We start from the raw sequence: 21127 nt of genomic DNA, 5'->3' as shown, positions 1-21127 counted from the left end.
TAAGCGACATGCCCACTTGTCCTACCCTTTAAAATTAGTCCAGAACTCTTTGGGTGCAGAGTTGGCAGCCCTATTGACAGTATAAAAGTTTACAACACTTTATTTTACGGGGTATATTATTATGCATATTATTTTACAACAAGAATGACAATTCTCAGTGTAATGTACTGTGTGTGACTTTACTACTTGTATAACTTAATTAGTTCAACAACAAGGAAAGACATTCACGTTGCAGGGAAGCGGGACTTACTTGGCAGCATCTTTGAGGTCGCTGACACTTCTCTCATTATTGTCACCATCTCTGAACATGGTCTGATTGGCTACGGTTAAAAGTCCATTTCTTGTAATGAAATCAGGGAAGCACCGCTGAAGGACTGAGAGACATTTTTAAAAAAAAGTTTTTGCTTTTAGTAGCTTGTCAAATAAATAATTATTGCTATTGTGTGTCACTGTTTTTAATGGGCTTCGGAGTCACTTACAAGGTCTGCTTGGCACAATTATAGATGGGCAGTCTTCATCCCGCATGACTTCTGTCACTGACTGAAAGGGAGATAAAGGAGATGATGATTCAAACAACTGAAAACAATAGATTTATCTCTAACTGTTCATTCAACACTAATCTTTCCATTCACCAGTATGGCCTACAACAACAGTAATGGTTCCAGTTTACACAATAATAAAAATCTTACTTCAGCATTTAATGTTCACTGATTATAACTTTGGCGTTATTAATATCACTATTCCTGAACAAGACAAAGGAGTCAGATGAGAAAGAGTAGGACTAAATCCTGTCTGATGTAACAGTGTCATACTTGTGATAATGTTGGAAGGGAAATCGATGATTCAGTTCAAACAGTATGACTGAGCTGTTAGGTGCTCCCACACACCACCTCACTTTTTGATCTTTACACACCATCATGCTAACGTCACTGTCACTGAACTGCTGCCAGCCAAGAGAACGGGGCTGTGATGTGCATCAGTAGCTGCTAACTCACATCCGCCTGTCTCTCAAAGCACATTCAAATAAGCGCGTCATTATAAGGACTGTACAGATAAAGCTGATGAAATCTAGGGATGCATTACTTTTTGTTTAAAAGCAATACCAGGGTGATTTAAAAAAAAAAAATATATATATTTAATCAAGTGTTTTTACTACAGAAGAAATGGATCTGAACTCTGTCTCTCTAAAATTATGGGGACCAGCTACACATGTACAGTATCTGCCTGAAGGAAGAGACAAATTGGAACTCAGAACCAAAGTACATGAAAAAAACAAAACAAAACAGACCTCTAATCACCATCTCTCACCTTACTGCCAATCACGAAGCCTGGCTTGCAGAATTGCTTGTAATATTCCCACTTATTGGTTTTCCATGCATTAGGGAGAGTGTCAAATCTGTCAGGGCACTTGGAGACACAGAGCTGGAGGGGGCAACACATCTTCTTAATGAGAAAGCCCATCAATCTTGCATAATCAAGCATGGAGATAAAGTTGGAAGAAAAGCATTATAAACTGCACTGCTAGAAGGGGCTTCATTCAGTCTCTTACCTGGGTTGTAGGGCACTGTAGGTTAATTAAAACTGCAGGATTGGCACATTTCAACATGTTGAAGTAGAATAATATGGCTTTGTTTCTGTGGAGACAAATGACGATGAGGACAAGGAGAGGAGTCAGAGATTAAACAGATTCAGAACAGTGAGAAATCAGTTCATTACTGTGCAATGTTTTATCAGCAAGCATTCACAGACACACACACACACATACACACACAATAATTAAACACAAATCATCTCCATGTATTGTGGTCAAAGCCTTTTATATGTGTAAAGATAACAATGGCAAGCTAAGAGAAAATTTGAAGAACACAATTACACCACTGTACAATAATTCAGGAAGCAGATATTTTTCCACTTACGCATTGGGGGTGTTCTTCTGGCCACAGAACTGACCGTGGCTGTCGGTTGGATAGACGACCTTCCTGGGGTCGCCATGGATCCAGGCTGAAAACAGAGCAAAACAGTTTTTTTTGTTTGTTTTTTTTGTTTGAACAGCATGAATTTTAACATGTGAAGCCATACTAGACATGTACACTCTCTGACCCTGTTCAGACCTGGCATTAACATTCGTCTTGGGTGATCCGATCACAAGTGGCAAATTAACATCCTCTGCCAAAGTCTGTTTAGTCCCGCCACAGTTTCTTAATGAACCAAAAATATTTTACTATTTCAAATGGCTAAAATCTTACGTCATCGTAGAGCTGTGTGCATTACAATGATCTGCTCAGCCCATCCTTGCCCCTGATCTCTTTATATCAAACACATTGACAACAGACCTGTCCGTCACAGTCTGACTGGTTAAAACAACAACACGTGTATATTTGCATAAGGAACGAGGAAGTGAGATCCGATCACAAGTCACTCCAGATGATGACAGATGCATTTTAATGCCAGGTGTGAAGTGCTGAATTTAGAGCTGTCCACTTGTGATCTAATCACCTGAGACACATGTTGATGCCAGTCTTGCTATCAGTCTTGGAGTGTGTAAATCAGACAGCTTGTGTAGTTTTTTATGAAAGTGAGAAAATGACCTGCTACTTAAGGACAAGCATTGCATCACTATTAAAGCAGAGCTGGGTCAAAGAGGTTCCTGCTTAAATCAATACGATTCCTGAATTCTGTGAGCGCATCAGGCCAAAGTCATGTGTCTCTCCTGGTACAAAGCAAGGACAAAAAATAAGCAACACAATTAACAAGACAACAAGGGAATTTATTTGGAGGATTGCATGAATGCATATTAATTGAGAAGAAACATCTACACACACACACACAGACACACGAAAAAAAAAAAAAAAAATCAATCCAGTTTAATTTGTTCTGTTTCTCTAGATAGGAGTAGCAGTAACCCTGAAGTTCAATTTACTAAGCAATTCTAGTGTTTCATTTGTTTGCCCAACCTGAACAACATGGTATTAAGGCCTTTCACCTTGCCACTCAATGAAGGATTGTGCTCAATGTGAGACAGCACAACATGGGCATTTTAAACACAACAAGGATGATGAAACTGAAAAATTATGCATAAGGGAACAGCAACTTCTTCAGCTGATTGCAGATGTGTCAGTGTCTATTTGAAGTCACATCTATTGTCATGACTCCTGCTCTTCTTAAATGATTGGAAAACAGTCAAACAGATTGAGATACGATTCCAATGACAACAAACTGGCAACGGATGGCACTTTCATAACAGTAGTGGGACATCATTTTCCCCTTATTTGTGTGAAAGAGAGAGAAAAGGGATGTGCGCTCAGGTGTGCTGGAAATAAATCAAAATATGTTTTTGTATGAGAAATGGGTAAAGAAAAGAGGCAGAGTGATAAAAAGAAAGAGAAAGAAATAAGAGTAGATAGACAGGAAAAAAATTTGAAGGAAAAAGATAAAACCAAGAGAAGAAGGGAGAAAGGGAGAAAAGGGTAAAGAACAAGAAAGAAAGTTAAGGAGAGCAGATAGGGAGATTCACAAGCTTCAATAACACAATCACATCGAGTCAAGACACAACTACAGTACCCTACCAGCTGCATGTTGTGGTGAGACTCCTACTTATTAAAATAATAGCCAATTCTCTGGGGGAGCTACATTTCTCAACTCCCCCACACTTTTAACAATAAGCCATTTTGTTGAGGAAACCGCAATGAAATTATGTCAAGTCAAACCAACTCACAAAAAAAATTGAAACAAAAAACAAAAACAAAAAAAACCAGCTTGTATTCTTTTTAAGTGTTAGTGTTTCCTGTGGAGAGAAGCAGGTCCATTTTGTTTATGGTAAACAAATATGTTGTCAAATTATTGTCAGACAAACATGCAGAGCGCATCCTTTCCATTCATTCTAAATGCTGGATATTTTGAATTGCACAACCAGGCAGGACAAGATAAATGAGCAATTCACACTTCCAGACCAGAACATATCATCCCTGCTGTGCATGTCTATGTTTGTGTGTGTGGTTGTGTGTCATAATGAAACTTTGTGTGATCAGCAGCAATGTGTCAAACTCACCCACGGTTCCCAGAGCGATGTAGCCGAGGATGACAATGACAAAGATAACACAGCAAACCACATCAGTGCAGCTCCTGGAAAAGAAAAATGTGTGCGGACAAATGAGAGATGTATGTGAAAACAAGATTACGAGAGAAAATAAGGTTATTTAATATGGTTGGTTGTTGTTTTTTTTGTTGTCCAAAACTGAATCATGAGTTAAGTCATTTAGCAATTTGTCTGGAGGGAGAATTTGTAATTCACCTCACCTGAATGAGAAAAAATATTGTATATTATATGTTTACCCATTTCGTTGTTGGTAATTATGACATACAGTAGCTGCTCTATGGCAAGTGCATCTGAGATCTATATCTGGGTGCAGTACTTGCAACCAAGCATGACAAGGTGTCATCTGTTTACTGTTCTTATTTATTTTTATTTTTTATTTTTAGAGAAACTGTAGTAGAGCTCTTCTGACTTTCTAATGAGACTCTGAATCCCCCCAGAATTCTGTCCCACAGGCACAGAGACAGCTTTTTGAACATTGCCTCTCCACAGCAGTCTTAGCCTGATGGTTTAAAGCAGCCTCTCTCTCTCTCTTTCTCTCTCTCAATCCTTCCTCACTGTCTCTCTCATAACAAGCTTTCTTCCCCTCCTTTCCACCCTGAGAGAAGCTGTCAGTCCAGCCCCTTCTTAGCCCTCTTTCAAAACTATTCAGACTATAAGCACTGAGCCCAGCCTTGAATAAAGCCAAGTTCAATCCCCTGTGCAAAGTGGACATGTGTATAAGGGAAATGCGTACCCTCCTCCTAACACTTTATGCTACACAAATTAAATTGACACCCTCATTTCCTTCAGCTTTCAGCCCTTCTCTTTCATCCAGAGAAGCAAAACCAAGGTCAAACAGAGGCCTGGGCTCAGAGATGTAACAGTGTTTTCTTTGTGTAGTTTTTTGAGGAGTGGATTTTCCTTGTTTTGCATGCAGCATCGTTACATTGTTCTATATAGACAGCACATGTGTGTTGCTTTTAAGTCTCTAAATATCATTTCATGATTAACGGTCAAGAGAGCACTGATCCACTGAGAGGATATCAGCTGAAGGATCAACCCATACTAAGAGGGATAAAAAAGTGCTTATACAAGCACTAATGCATTTATATTAAGATGCAAACACATTTATTTTAAATGCACTTTTATTAACAAACATAATGATTTCAACTGCATTTTCAGTGTATCCGCTTAGATTTAGGGTCAGCTGTTTAACTAAAGCTTGCACTGCAAATTATCATGGACTGTTAACAAGTACAGCTGCAATTAAGAGATATTTTCATGGTCCTGCATTAATAACTGCAGTAAAGCTTGCAATCTATGTTAACAGGCTCCTCTGGTAGATTGGTTTCCTGAACTTAGCAATATGGAGGATTGGGAGTTTTTCCTATCCCAGCAGGACTATTAATACTCCTCGTTTCTCATTTCAGAAGATGATGATTCCACTATCGCCACTCTTATCTGAATTACATTAAGATTTTATACCTGCAAATTCGAAATGTGATATTCTCCACTCATAACCTGGACAGCATGTTTGGAGTTGATGGTAACAGACCCACAGACCATCAGCTCTGTATCTTCAGGCAAATATTCCAACATTAGCTGAAACCTCTAATACACACCATTTGATGACAATAGACTAAAAGGTTGTTGGTTGTTATATGAAAAAATGCTTAGGGAGTTGTGAAACATATCAAGGTGTAAACCATTATTTTTTGGAGATAATAGAGAAACAAAGGCAGCCTAAGTGGCCACAGCTCTGCCTGATGAAGACAGCCAAAGTTTTACAATGACACTCTACACTCAGAGTGTAAAGACAACCTGCCGCACAACCAGCCAAGCTGTTGCTGATATTGTGCATATTATTTACAAAGGGAGACAAGGGAATACCATTTCATTTCATTCAAAAAGAGCAAGGGGAAGAGCTATCTGGGTTGCCATGGCGATGACTGCATTACTTGTTTTCAAATTCCTCTCTATACTAGATAGCAGATAGGTTAGCTATCACTCAGCCTCACATCCTAGGTAATTAGAGGGAAATATCTGAGGGGTGGGAGTGTAAAGCAGACCTTGCCTCTCCTCGACTGTAATGAGAGTTGCTGTCTTGTTTCACAACTGCCTCGTATAGACGACTGCATTATTAAGACAAAGTGCAAACACAACACCACGGCGCTAATAAAAGTCAGCTTTGAGGCATGCAAAGGTGAGTGTGGAAGGGAATGCTGACAAAGTGAGGAGAGTGAAAACAATTCTGTTTTGTTGTCTTATCGCAGGAAAGCAGGCCACATGGACTGCAAGGCAGATCCAAAATAAAGGCAGTCTGCAAATCTATGTGGACTCCTACCTGGCCTCACTCCCAAACCTCAGAACTCCTCGGTTGTCACTTACACACACATAAACAGTTACCAAAGCATTGCCCTGTTTGTGAACTGTACTGGTAGGCAGTGATGCTTTGAAAGAAAAAAAATCATCATGGAAAGCTTTGTCAGTGCAATGAGAAATTTTTGTGTCAGTGTTATATTTGCAAGGCTGATACTCTGCAGGAGCCAAGGTGACACAGATGGCAGCAGTGCCACAGAATAGCGTGGGTGCCATTGTGGTGTGAATCTGCCAGACTGTCCCTGCTTTATAACAAGACATGAACAGGAAGGGATATTTGGAGGGCCAGATTTGCACACAAAGGGTTTTTCTCACGGTCACAAGAGTCAAGAGGGAAATCAGCTCAAGTGAGCAGCTTTCATGACAAATACAAGCCTCTTTTAGGTAAGCTGTCACACATACTGTGAAGGGAGAGAACAGCTGATTTATAGTTACATTTGTTTGCGAGTGTGCAATTATAATGAACTGCACTCTGACACTCAGACCACTACAAGAAGCATTATCACATTGCAATGTGATAGTGTAGTTATAGTATACTGCCCTAGTATATATTTTTGACACCGATTTTGTGCATTACATTGTTTATAGCTGGAGCCAGTTTGAATTACCACTACGCTGTATCCACTTCTGTTTGGCCTTGAGAGGACTTGCTTAATAACAGATACAGTTACTTCATTTAGGCATTGAGCTTGGATGAAAACAAGACGACCACAGAGTCGGTTCTCTCCCAGTTCTCATTAAGAAAAAGCCTCTGAGCCACAGAAACATCAAAGTATCCTTGGTGCCTTCACCCAGCTGTAGCAGTGAAATGGACTGGAGAGGGTGGGATAAAGAGACGCAGGAGGACTGAAACATGCCTTCACAGCAGCCTGCCAAACTGACACTGAACATAAAAGAGATAAGAGCCTGCGTTACCTCAGAAAATTACTAAATCATCAAAAAAAGCCTGTGGTGAGTGCCTGGAGGGATTTTGCTTTATTGCAAAATTGTGCTCTTCACTGTACTAAATCAATGTGGCTCAAATGGTTAAAATTTATTATTAATTTCTAAACTTATTCTCAAACGCATTATAGTCATTTTTGGAGGGAAATTTCCAACCTAAAGTTTATGGTTTTGTGTTCCTTAATATAGTGGACCACATGTGTTAAGCACCAAAATTTTTTTTATATTTACTTTAAGATTTTCTAATCTTTTTAGGCATGTGAAATTTTAAGTCCCAAAATTATAATGAAACTTATGACATCCTTTGAATTGTATTTTATGATATTATACAGTTTATAAATGAAGGTATGGTCCTAACAACTATAAACAAATATTAATGTTTGAGTAGTTTTAACACACTTTTATGTGTTTCAGTTCGTTTCGATCAATCTTATTATAAGCTGCTGCTTTTTAAACACTATTTTTAAACAAACATTTCAAATCAAATCAACGCAAATGGTAACTAACTGTGACGTGTAAAGAGCTGTAGGTCTCCTGAGGCAGATAGCAGACTGCAGTGCTACTGTGCTGCTGGTTGACAAACAGGAGACATTTCATTATCTCCCTGTAATAAGCCCTGTGATGTGGGGACTACATCTGTTTTTGGTGCATCTGGCTGGTTAATAATGTGTGTCATTGGGCTAAGTCCAGCCACCAGCTTGACTTATGGTCATTGATCTGTGTGGTGGAGTGGAGAGAGCTGCCAGCACTCGGCCTCAATCTTTATTAACATAACATGACAAGTGATCGATCTATCAGCACCCTGACGGTGGTGTGTGTCAAAGAGAGTATGCAATGGGTAAAAATCTATACACATGTACAAAACAGATGTTGGAAGATAATGACATGTAATTAAAGGGTCAGTTCACACAAATTACAAAAAACATATTTTCTTACAAAGTACTATTGGTGTCTTGAGATTTCTGCATCCAGTTTAATACAATGTAAGTGAATAAAATTACATCTTTAGTGTATGATGACAAAATGTCTTTCAAATTTATGTTAACATATTTGTAAAAGGTGGTGATGAGTACATGTAGTACCTGTTATGAATAGGCCCTCTGAAGTTTGGGTCGAACTTGCGTGGCTCACCTATAAGGCAAGAAGAGTATGGACAGTATTAGCTAACATGAGCATGGCATAATCAAAAGAAACAATTACAGTTCAATGACAGAGTGCATATAGATGACATAACAGCAAACTGCACGGACTAATATCTGGCTCACCAAAAGAGTGAGATAAAAGATTGTTTTTATGATGTTTTTGCTTTCTTGGAGCAAAAGGAAACATAGATGAGACGCATCTAATATATCTAAACATTTATGACCAACATTTCATTACACTGATACCATATACAAGTCAAGTATCACAAGTTAACCTGCTGTGCCATTCAATTCGCAAGCTAACTAGGTCATTTCACAGTGCAAGTCTCCTAGCAGGACTGAGAGGAAGAGGGATGATCATGCTAAGCTAGAGCTGTAAAAGCAAAAACAGTGTACCTTATATGGAAATATAATAAATCATTTTAACAACTTTTAAGCCAAACAGCTTAACTGGGTCACAGTGAAGATTCCCCATTTGACCCAGCAGAGTAAATACTGCATCACAGTTGCAAGCATCATCATTCACACCCAAGGGGCTAACTTCGACTGTGCTAACTACATACGCTAGTAGGTGTGACAGAGCACATGCATTTGCATTTATCATTGGCTGCTTATTTGGTGCCAAAGTAATCTCTGCCTCAGTTGAAACTAAGTACAATGTGTTCCTGAGGACCTATTAATCATCACACATGGAGCGTAATATTGCCAAGCAGCTGGGGCAGACTTAGGGGCAGCATGAGTGGGCCTATCTCCCATCTGCCCATTTCCCGAACTGAGCCTGCTGAGAGACGTACAAGCCACCATCGCCTCTAAAAGTGTGAGGAATGAGTGCATTGCGCTATGCACATGCAAATGTGGCAGGCCTGTTCTGAGTGTACTATAACATTTTGCATCTAAATTTAAAGAAAGAGTATGCAACTTTTGCTGAGCAGCAGCAATAGCAGTCTCTGCAGCCACAATTGGTAGATGTTGGGCTCTGAGTCTGAGCGGCTAAGGCCTATCAATAACTCAGGCAACAAACACATAACAGTCTAACTAGAAACCAGCAATCACATTGTCCACTCATGTCAAGTCAGCATTCAGCTAATCTGATTGACCAAAAACATCTGGACCCACAATAGTTGTGTCCTAATGTGTAGCTACTAGGAGTTTGTCTTTTCGCCTCTGCCATGATGTCCGTACTAAGAATACCGAGCTAGTTTCTTCTTATAGCTCTCTGTGTGTTTTAGTACAGTTACAGTACAGTAATGCCTGTGGTGGTCATGTTCACACAGATCATCATTACTTATCTGTCATAACTGTACCAGAGAAAATTAACTGGATAGGGTTACTGGTTTAACCTGTCTTCAGTACAAGAATGAACAGTTTTTATTTTATCTGAGTGTAAAAGTCAGTAAATGGTTAAATGTAGTAATTGGCCATAACAAGCATTAAAATCACTACAATATTAACATTGGAGTCTTTTTTTTTTTTTATCTCTAACAAATGTACTATGGTAATGGTAATGACATTATGAACATTATGAAGTGATATCCATCTGTGTGGAGTGAAAGAAGCATGGCTGATTATTGTGAATGAAAAAAGAATTGTGGTCAGTCAAAATATTATAATTAAGGACAAAGTAAAAAGCAACACTTACGGGGAAAAAAAGTCCCTCATGTCTTTTTTTCAGTTGAGATTATTAACATTTTAATGACTCATTTTTGTGTTTACATATTTATTACAGCTTGGTGATCTTAAGTCTTTACTGCCTGGATGCAGTTAGTGTAGTTTAGATGTCAATTGGCAGCAGCTGCAATATCAGAAACCCTGTAGTACAACAAATACATACAAAAAATTCCCCTCTCTGCCTAGAAATGTAACTGATTCAGCACAGTAAACCTTGGCAGCTGCTTTTCACACGCTGCCAGCTATGCATACCTGAGTGAGCGAGTGAGTTCCTACAACTGGCAATTGCTTGGCCATAGTGAAATTTGTTTGTGCTGTACCAAAAAAGGTTTCAAGGGCCAATATGTATGCCCAAAGATAAACTAAAAAAATCCAGGATATTACACACATTTGTAAATGCATATGTACAGTATATATTAATGGGGGAAAAAAAATCTTCTCAGTTATGAGTACTTTAACGAGGTCCACAGACACTCCAAGCCCTGGCAGCATACTGTACTTACTCCATAAAAATAGTTACCTGGTAAAATCATTTTCAAGATTCCATTTTTCACCCTTATGTGCATACATTCATTTCCCTGCTGTTGTTTCTCTGTTGCAGCAGTAGTGGTCTGAAGGATAGAGATGCCAAATCTCTGGGCCAACAGCCAAATAATGTCTGAGAAAGCAGCTCACCCATGAGGTGTGCGTAAGCTGCACAGTCAGCAGCAAAAAACTGCCAGGACCAGGAAATTTACTTGTGTTGAAGTGAGTTGGTATTCTCACATTTCTCCGTTTCTGTTCATTCTTACAAGCTGTATATTACAAATGGTCAAGAATTATGGCAGATGAAGGGGCGCATGTGTCAAAGGTTACAAATTCAGCTTTGAACCACTTGCTGGTCTCATGAATACATGGGACCATGTGAACCTGCTGAATCACAACGACATTCCTTAACATGCACTGGAGGTGTAGTTACAGTATGACCACTTGCGTGGGCTACTAACCTTGCTTTAAAAAGGTATTTGATATGAGAGGCTCCATGTCCCTTTTTCTTTTGTCCTTGCTGTTAAAAAGCTTACTTTACAGCCATCTGTTTGGTTGTCACTGACAGTCACTCACTTGTTTCAGGGCTAAAAATGGGAGATGCTCCGGGTTAAGTGTGTAAATTCCTGAGCCAAGGACACAATGTCACTAGACCAGGTGATCACTGCAGCATTTGCAGGGCACTGGCATTGAATGTGAGAGGATGCTACTCTGTATTATACCTAAGTTGAGGACAGAGCTCATACAAAAACGCAGAAATTATATATCATACACATAACCTGCTATACTAATACCGCTTGAGACAGTTATAACTGATAGTTTTTTTTTAATAGTTAAAACACAAAGAGGGACGATGAACCATGCTGTTAACTGACCAACTACAACTAAAAAGCTTAAATGAGTCAAAAGCCAAGAACCAGGGTCAAACATTCCAACTTACATTTAGTTTAAACATGTGAATTGAAGACAGCTCCATACCACTCAGATTCTAATTTGGGCCTTCTAAACTCAGCAACTGCGTACCGTGAACTGACGGAGTTGAACCATTCCTCTGTGTTGTGGCCTAAGTTGCCTCCAATCGCTTTAATATCCCAGTGGTTGTTGCTACAGCTTCTTGGCCAGCAGGCTATATCACATTAACTCATATCAGAGCTAATTAGAGGTACAGCTGCTGAGGGTGAGGAAGATACATAGCTCACTACTAGACTGGGTCCAATACAAGCTGAATATACATGGACTTTAAAGAAATCCTTTCATTGATCTTTCTAGGTTGCGTGAATATTAAAAATGCTTGCAGGTCTCCACGGAGGAGTAGCAGTTGTGGTAAAACCAGGTTAGTCCATATGGCACGTGCAAGCTGAATCACACTGAGATCAAGGGGAGCCAGTGGCGAGAGGACAGATTGTGGTGCAGTGAGTGTCAGGGAGCGGAGCTTTTTTCAGAATCAATTCAGTGGTTTCTTGATCATCAGCCTACTGTTTGGGGTTGTGGCGCCTGCCAGAATGTCCAGCAAGATGACCAACAGGCAACATTGTCCCCCGCCAACTGATGAAAAATTAGGGCAGTCATTATGTTGTTCAAAACCCAGAATAGAAGACCATCAATACAATATGACAGTGGGAACAAAAGCACAACATGCGATTGTGCAAGGACACTCTCCAACAGCAGTCAACATTAGAGTGTATTGCATACTAAAATATTCTGGAGGATTACAAACCTCTTCAATCAAATACAATAACATTCAGGTGACAGAGCATTTGCTTATTCAGCTAAGGTAAATTTAGCTTCAGCTGCTGTTCCTACTCATTACATCAGCCTTACTACTTCCAGTAGTGCTTTCCTCTGGCCCAAAAAACAGGTTTCAATGAAGGGTTAAAAGACAGTGGTGAAAATCATCAGTGATGCTGGGCCACCAGCAGACTCTGCATTAGATGACGGCTGTTTAGACTGCACTGCAGTCTGCCAGTGCAGGAGATGAGGCTGGTGGACTGGATGTGAGCTGCTGGCTGTCGTCAGGCTGAATGAGGGTCTGTAGTCAACAACATTTGGAAAAAGCCTGGCAGGCATGCTACACTGGGACAGCTAGAGTCACTGTTAACTCCACTAAATGTTAGTCTCCTCTATTGACATAGTGTTGGATAATGCCACCGTGTCCCTGCTGTGACTGAAAGATTTACGCATAACACAACAATCACTGTAGTAATCAAAGGTTCTGAAGCAATGAGGCTGGACAGGGTGAGGAATTACACATCAGGATCAGACAAAGGTTTTGGCAGTAATCTTCACTCCCCAGTCCCACTTGCATTTGCAGCTAGTCTGCCATTGCAACAAGATCGATGCATCAATTTACAGTGATGAGGACTGAAACAAGGTAAACTAAGTCTCTGACAGAATTTAAAATTATGTGTTAAAATTCCTGCTACCAACAGATGCTTAATAAAAGCACTCAAAAAAGATTGAAAGGCACAGTGACACTGCCTCAATTTGAAGTCCCTACAGATTCCGAAGTATGTGCTGAGATTGACTGCTGATCTGCTCATCTTCACAGTACCTGTGCTAGAAGGGAGCCATTTGTAACAACACGCCAGAGGCAGTTCATCGCCTTGTATTTCTCAATTTGGGAGGAAACTAAATTGCACACTTATCTTCTGTGGGTCACTCACAAGGTTAGTCTGCTCAGGGATTATCTTCTGTGTGTGTGTGTGTGTGTGTGTGTGTGTGTGTGTGTGCAGTCTGAGACCACTTATACTGCATCTATACTATGTGTAGATACATTATATACTACATTCAGAAAATATCCAGACCACATTTTGTCATGTTGTAGCCTTATGCTAATAGTTTAAATTAATTATTTCCCTCATCAATCTACACTCAATACCCCATATCAATTTTTTTGCAAATTTATTAAAAACGAAATATATATATATATATATATATATATATATATCATATACACACACACAAACCCACATGTGTATGTGTGTGTGTTTTGTTAATGTGAGGGCAAAGATAAATAAACAAGATAAAATTCAAGTCAAGAAATTGAAGTACACAGAGTGTAACTGTCAAATATAATGGGTAAGAATATGAATCATACAGTAGAGTGTACTCTCCGGAGTAAAACTTTTTCTTCACTTTCTCCATCCCCCCTTGCCCACGTTTCTCAGCTCGTCTCCATACATCCAGTGCACAGACACATCAACACGGGCAAACACAGGCACCAGTGTCTCCAGGCTCCACTGTTCAACACAGGCCTCTTTCATACCATGGTCAGGCAAACAGCTCGAACACTGCAGGTGCTCTACATGGGTTGGGTCAGAGGGGCCATTTGGAAAGGACTTTTTTTTGTTGTTTTTACTCTGCTGATTCATAAACATTTCCAAGACCTGGGGAGAGTGAAGTGCTGCGAGACTGCACTTCTGTCAAAGCTATGTTAGGCTTAGTGAGGTCTATGATCCAGCTACAAATAAACACAAAAGAGAAAACAGAAATGTTAAAAATTCAGAATAATGATGTTGCTCAGCAGGGTAAGCGCAGCCTGTAAAGTCTGAATCCTGTGTACACTATATTCATTCATATTTGATGAAGGCACTGGCTTCTGCCAATCCACAGAGGGAAGCAACATCAGTAACATGGCTTTGGGGCTTTACGTTTTCCTCAAGTCTGTATTTAAAAACTAGCGGTGTTCAGGTTTCTCCTGCAACATTAGTGTTGGGCACATGGCACACTGGTAACAAAGCTGCTTGTATGGATCACTGCCATAAAGATAAAGAGGCCAGTAAAGCTGTGATAGGATAAGAGACTGGAAGGAGGTCATGGGGTATTTGGGAATTCACTGTCAAGGTTTCACAGCTGAATCAGAAAAACACACATACACACACTGAGAAGACTCGAGAGGGTCATGGGGGGCAGATATTTACTGGAAATGTTTCATATTGAGTCATGCAGCACTCACACATCCCACTAACCCCAACACCTCAAACACACACACACACACACACACACACACACACACACACACACACACACACACACACACACATACAAAATGCACACATTCACAAACAGATGAATTGGGAACAGCATCATGATCACGTAAGTCTCCCACACTCCCCGGAAAAGAAAAAAAAGAAGAAAAAAAAGAAAGCGATTTGGAAGCCGTCTCCAAAAGAATCAAAGCGGTTAAAAAGTGCCAGATGGCTCACTTTTTTCACAATATTAAAAATCTGGACATAATACACACAAAAAACGCTCCATGCAGTACCATTACGCTCCTTTTCTCTGCCTTTCTTCTGTTGCCCTTCTGAATCCAGAAACATCTTCTCTGCTTTGCTCTTATTTTCCCTCTCTGGAGAACAACACAACCTTTAAAGTGCTTGTCTCCTTATTGAAACAAGACAACAACATCCAGATCTCTGGTTTAGGTTTACTTAGGAGAGTCCCTTGGGATCCTCTGAAACTATTAGCAGATGATTGAGGACTGTGTACTTGGCATATCTGGCTTGGTAGCCCACTGGGTTAACTCCTATCAGTGCATGAACAGTATTTACTGTGCACAGTTTCAGAGGGAAGCAAAGACACAGTACTAGCTGACATCCCCAAAAATGCAGAGAATAGCGGGATCCAGGCTGGGATTCGACCCCCAAGAGGGGAGTTAGCATCTGACAGTGTCAGACACTGACAGCTAGCCTGCTGCTCAGAGTGGGGATGTAGCAGAATTGTGGCTGGAGCTTTGTGACCTTGGTTACTTCTGTGGGGGCCTCCAGGCATGTCAGTTGCAGCCCTGTGTTCCTGTGAAACGAGACTTGCTACTGCGGATCAGTGACAGGCTCAACTGGCTTTGACCTGGATTTATAAAGATTTAAAAATATGTAGAAATGCCACATCTTGATAATAAATACACACACCAAGGCAAAGGAGCACACTTAACATATAAACATCTACACAGCTTTACCAGTGTATACACAATATCCTTTAGTCTGTCTTCAGTATTTAAGACTACTTCCATAGTTAATTTCACATTTCTCCTATAGAGCTTCCTCATAGTCAGGTTTTGTTTAGAAATTAGTGTTGATATCTTGAAAAACCAAGAGGAAATAATCACTCAATTAATCTGCAGAGGAAACAGGTTACTGTAAATAATCTCACCCTGTGGGCAGACTTATTTGCACGTTTTAGGAAAATAAGGTTTAAGACTCTGTAATGGACTAAATGACTAATTAAGATGGGGATGGATTTTTTCCTGTGCAATGCAAGTGTGTCCATGTTCCTAATGGTACCGTGGTAAGGATGAAATTTTGGTATTAGACATTTGAACTAATCTGAATTAATATTAGTCTTTGATCACGCTTTAAGCATAACGTCGACGAGTCACTGATCATGTGATGAAGACAGTTGCAAATCTCCAATTTGCTGGTGAATTTCATTGTCAAAGATATTAGACCTTTAGCTAATATGCAGTACACTGTGAAAGGTTCAGAGAAATACTGCATTTTTTAAAACCTAGCTACGGTGTCCCGTCTTACTGCACACTGGAATACTATTAAACACCAATATGACTGCAGGCGTGAAAATATTGCGATGGAAATGAAAGGCCAGTGTGTCGCTAACAACTGATCTGTGGACATCCTCTACCATGGAACGATACATTACAGTAACTCATTACATCATCAATACATGGAAGCTGAAGACCCGAGTGCTGTGCACATCTATGATGCAATAGAGCCATACTGCTGCCAAAATCGACACTCTGATATAATCAAGGAAAGGGGCATACTGGTGCGTCGCACAGTCCATGATAATGCCAGAAACACAAACTTAGGAATCGAGCTATGTGAAACGTTTTTTGTAAGACCTGGGATGTAGCGGGCAATAAAGGCTAGTTTAAGCAAGGAGAGATGTCAGCCACTTTCGCCATTCGGCAGTGGCACCACTTGCGCTTTGAAGAAACGGCAAGAACAGCTTGGCATAAGAGACAAACTCCAAAGCTACTGTCCTGTGAGGTGAAATTCCACAGTCATCATGCTCCAGTGGCTGTTTGAGCAAAGGATCGAAGTGCAATCTGTGTTGCAGATGAAACAGTCACCAAACCAAGCGTCCAAAAGTTGCTTGCTGTGAGAGCATCACACTGGGAACTGGTGAAACAGCTGATTTCAGTGCTGCAATCTTTGGCCAAGGCAAAGCCGAGGAATCACATGGCTATTTATTAACACCGCATATTCCGTCAATGGCAAACCTGCTGCAGTGGTGGGCCCGCAACCAGGACAAATTTCCTTTGTTGCATAGCATTACATTCTGCTGTGATGTTTTTAAAATTACATCATGTTGACTCGACTTTCAGCACATTACTGAATATATGTATGTGTCACAGTACATCAGAGTTCAACTCTTGATTCACTTGTTACCAGAAGAACAAGAAATTGTTCTTATGATTTAATGACTGTAGTGCGTAACTAGTACGTAACTAGTTAAACAAATCTGATTTCCTAAATTGAGTGATATTCTCTTTTAGATAGGAGCACAATTTATCCCTAAAACCTTTGATTTGGTCAATATCAATATAACTTTATTGCCTGTGTTGTCCAACATGGAGTCCACAATAACAGCTATCTCCAAACAGTCTGCACACATTTAGCTCAGATCAGTGAAAAAGCTGCTAAAACCCTTAAATGTCTAAGCAAATTGGCAAGATTCAATTCAAGGCTCTCACCTGTGCAACAAAGCATGTTTACATCACAACATCATTTATCTTTTGCTCTTCGGATAATGACTCGTTTGCTTTGATAACGCTAGCTGCATCGTTTATCACGTTAGACCTATCAAAAGTCATGAACCCGAGAATCAAAATCTACATGTCTACATGAATGTAGCTGCATTTCTTTTCCAGTATATCTTTGGATTGTGTTTCATAAATCACTGTCAATGTCACTTAGCCTTTTAGTCATAAAGAAACACCAACTGTATTTGTACTGCAAATTGGAAATTTAAAGTCTCCTTGCTGTTGCCAAGAAAGCCTCTTCACAGCTAAATGTCCGATTTTCACAGACTTGAACAAATAACCATCCAGTGTTCGCTTCTGTGCAGAAGTGAATCTTTGAAATTATTTACACACTCACCCTATCATTAGCGTGAATAATATACTTCAAACTTCCAGGCATTGACACAGCTATCTTGAGAAAAGACACATGAAATTAGTAGCAACAGAAAATAACCTTGTTAAAAATACTGAACAGATACTGACCATACAGACAAGTCTGCCATACAGACTAACAAAATGTGTAGCACTATGGAGCCAGCACTGGTCTTCATTTAAAGCAAGTATTTGCAGGGGACAGTGACACTTAAAAAGCCCATAATAGCACTTAGTCTTGGGTGCAAAATGGGCCATTTGAGCCACAACCTTCTGACTGCAATTTCACAGGACGAGGCTGTGAATGTTTGATTCTAAACCACAGCTCTCAGCTTTCTGTTAAGACTCTGCATTGACTCAGTATAAAAATGCAGCGTTAAGGGAAGCTGCCCATGCGAAAAATTTGTTAATTAACAGTGTGCCCGACTCAACACTTTCTGTGGTGAATGGAACTCATATCTAAATTGTTACTTACAAACCTGTCACAGAATGATTATGAGCTATTTTTCTACTTTTCTGATTGACTGAACATTTCTGCAATACAGTGTAAGCCCACTGCAACACTTGCTACATAGTCAGGAATGTTATATAATATACCAGCCTCAAGTGTACACTTGAATCTGGGATGTAGAGCAACTGGATGTGAATGATGGGATGGTAGCTAGGTTGACTACCTGCCAACACATGGTTCACTAATATCTTAGTGTTAGTGGTTTCCCCACTTTCCTCAGAAATGTGTAGTGATAACTTTTACGAGAGTAGGAAGGTGAGAGCAAAAAAAAAAAAAAAAAAAGTGAGAACACTAGCACTTCCTCTGCAAAACATGTCTTGTGGGTAAAAAGCTGTTTGTTTCTTCTATGTATTCCTGTTTAACAATTCTGTGTCTCTGCAATATGGTAAGTTTATAAAGAAACCCGTTTTATTTTCTGAGTGACCGATATCATTCAAACTAGCTGGACTGGAAATAATAGATTGGGCAGAATCATCATCAGCATCATAAATCACAAAAGACAGACAGAGATTCACAGTACAATATCAGCAACAAAAGGTGATTTTCTACACTGCGCACTCCACATTTAGTCTGCATTTAAACAAAGCAGAGTGTGAAACATTAGCTGCCAACACTACTGGGTAGGCGATTCTGATGTACAATTTGTCTTGTTCTGTGCTCAGTTGTGAGACCAAAATACTCTAAATTGCTCTTCAGCCAAGCTAGCTGATGGAACGAAAGCACCAGGGAGCCAATAACATAAAGCAGCTGACCTAAACACAGGGAGGCACCATAACTCTATCCTATGCTCCACTAGCTCAGTCACTGGACTCTGTTAGGGCAAAATTATGTTCCTTAACTAAATTGTCTCACTATATTCTATGTAATTCTTTGGGGAGTACCACATGACCTGCAGCAATAGAAGGTAATGCAAGTATGTACATACCAGTCTGTATAATATATGTAACTATATAGTGTGTGTAATAATAATAATAATAATAATAATAATAATAATAATAATACACAGGCTCAACATTGTGCTCACTAAGCTGTATACTTACGACACTCTACACACAATCTCTAGGTTTATGGCATACTGTAAAGCACAAGCTTGAACTTGTGAGCAGGGAGTGATATGGTTTGAAGGCCCCAATGGTGAGCTGCATATCTGCCGAGAGCAGTGAGAATCAACGCCAGCTGACATGTTGCAGTTATGATTGGCAGACTGCTGGAGTCATGAGGTCTGAGGGACACATCGGGCAAGCAAGTGGGGAAATAACAGGAAGACACAGTAGTTTTCCCCATCAAGAGCTTGACAATGCCTGTGTCACTCTGAGACAGTACAATTACTGTACCTGACTGACATCTCGGCAGCAATTATCACATACAGCTTAGACAGAGCTTTGCGATAATATGCATTTGTTGCTGATATTGATATGGAAGACTTTGGTAACACTTCCGTGTTACAGATGGGGTTGGCCTGATTACCTGATAAGTGCTACTTGTCTACCTTTGCCTTTTGGTGATTACGAAATGACATGACAGAGGTTACTCCTTAACCACAGCCACATAAGACCAAATAAAATCTGAAATGACATTTTCTTTGGAACATAATTTGTTTGCTAATGTAAGGAACATTTTCATTGAAAGCATTCTAGAGTTGCCAAAATCAATATTATTAATTGATAAAATCATCAAAATGACTAAATATGGAATGGAATATTAACTGTTGAAGTATGACTGGCATCAAAGCTCAAAAAGCCACCAGTCTGGTGAAAATCACCAGGGTAAGTGACTCTTTGTTTCACGAGATACACACTGCTGTATGTTAGGCATCTGGTGGTGATAGAGGATTATATTGCTTTGATAAACAACATGATTACTAAGGCAGGCTAATGGACAGAAAATCTCCCCATGGATTAAATATGTCCATACGCCTGAAGCAGCAAAAATGCTACTTGGAGACAATACATCCTTTTTTATTAAAACTGTAAACAGAGGACATTGACCACAATATCTGGATTGCAGCTGTTACAACACTGTAATTATTCTCATTGTGGGCAACAAGAGTGGAGAGTAGAGGAGTGCAGTTAAGACTTGATAATAGACTCTTATTGTGAGCACCTGGTGAACAATATAAGGCAGAAAATCATATCACGAGTATCAAGAGTTAACAGAGGATACGCATAACGTTTAAGCCATTTAAGGTGATACATTAGAAACATTCAAAGGCAGTATTATTCCATTGTAAATAACCATTTAAAAGAACACTATTCTACCATTACTACATATTGTATGTCAATTAAGCTAAATGTACCAACTCACAGCAAGGGGTCAAACATCATTCAGGCTAAAGATTACATCTGAAAGGATTTATTGATTTGTCAACTGACAGTCAATTTATTGTCAGCTGGTACACCATAAGTTAATCAATTCATTTTCTCAATAATGGAGGCACTCTTTGTCTTACATGATAAAATGAAATTGAATATCTTAAGGTTTTGGACTTGTAATAGACTAAATCAAGGTAATTTGATGGCATCATCTAGGGCATTAGGTAATTGTGACTATTTGTCATTTTAAAGCTAGACCAAACGATTAATCGATTAAAATAATCGACAGATCCATCAATGATCATGGTCATTTGCAGCACCAACGAATGTTTTTTGACCAACCATGTCATGCTGTCAGACAGTAGTTTGACAGGAAAATATCTCCGTTTACAACAAAGACGAAGTGACGACAAGTGGAGGAGGAAAGTGGTGACTGATTTACCA

General features: G+C 39.7%; 1 protein-coding gene across 2 annotated transcripts in view; it reads right to left on the bottom strand.

Annotated features, from left to right (window-relative positions):
* Positions 1–21127, bottom strand: part of slc44a5b (solute carrier family 44 member 5b) — a 33555-nt gene that overhangs the window by 11820 nt on the left and 608 nt on the right. For both annotated transcript variants that reach the window (XM_023408069.2, XM_023408071.2), the window contains exons 2-8: positions 8479–8527; positions 4049–4122; positions 1917–2001; positions 1550–1634; positions 1309–1422; positions 480–540; positions 251–374 (exon numbers count right to left, since the gene is read on the bottom strand). In XM_023408069.2, the coding sequence (XP_023263837.1) occupies positions 251–374; positions 480–540; positions 1309–1422; positions 1550–1634; positions 1917–2001; positions 4049–4122; positions 8479–8527 (592 nt within the window). The remainder of the gene's footprint in view (positions 1–250; positions 375–479; positions 541–1308; positions 1423–1549; positions 1635–1916; positions 2002–4048; positions 4123–8478; positions 8528–21127) is intronic.

This window comes from Seriola lalandi, unplaced genomic scaffold, assembly GCF_002814215.2.
Source record: "Seriola lalandi dorsalis isolate HSWRI2012SDOR001 ecotype SW California unplaced genomic scaffold, Sedor1 jcf7180002054353, whole genome shotgun sequence".
Classification (NCBI taxonomy): domain Eukaryota; kingdom Metazoa; phylum Chordata; class Actinopteri; order Carangiformes; family Carangidae; genus Seriola; species Seriola lalandi.
Note: the sequence above shows the minus strand (reverse complement) of the source record. Positions and strands in the feature narration are given on the sequence as shown.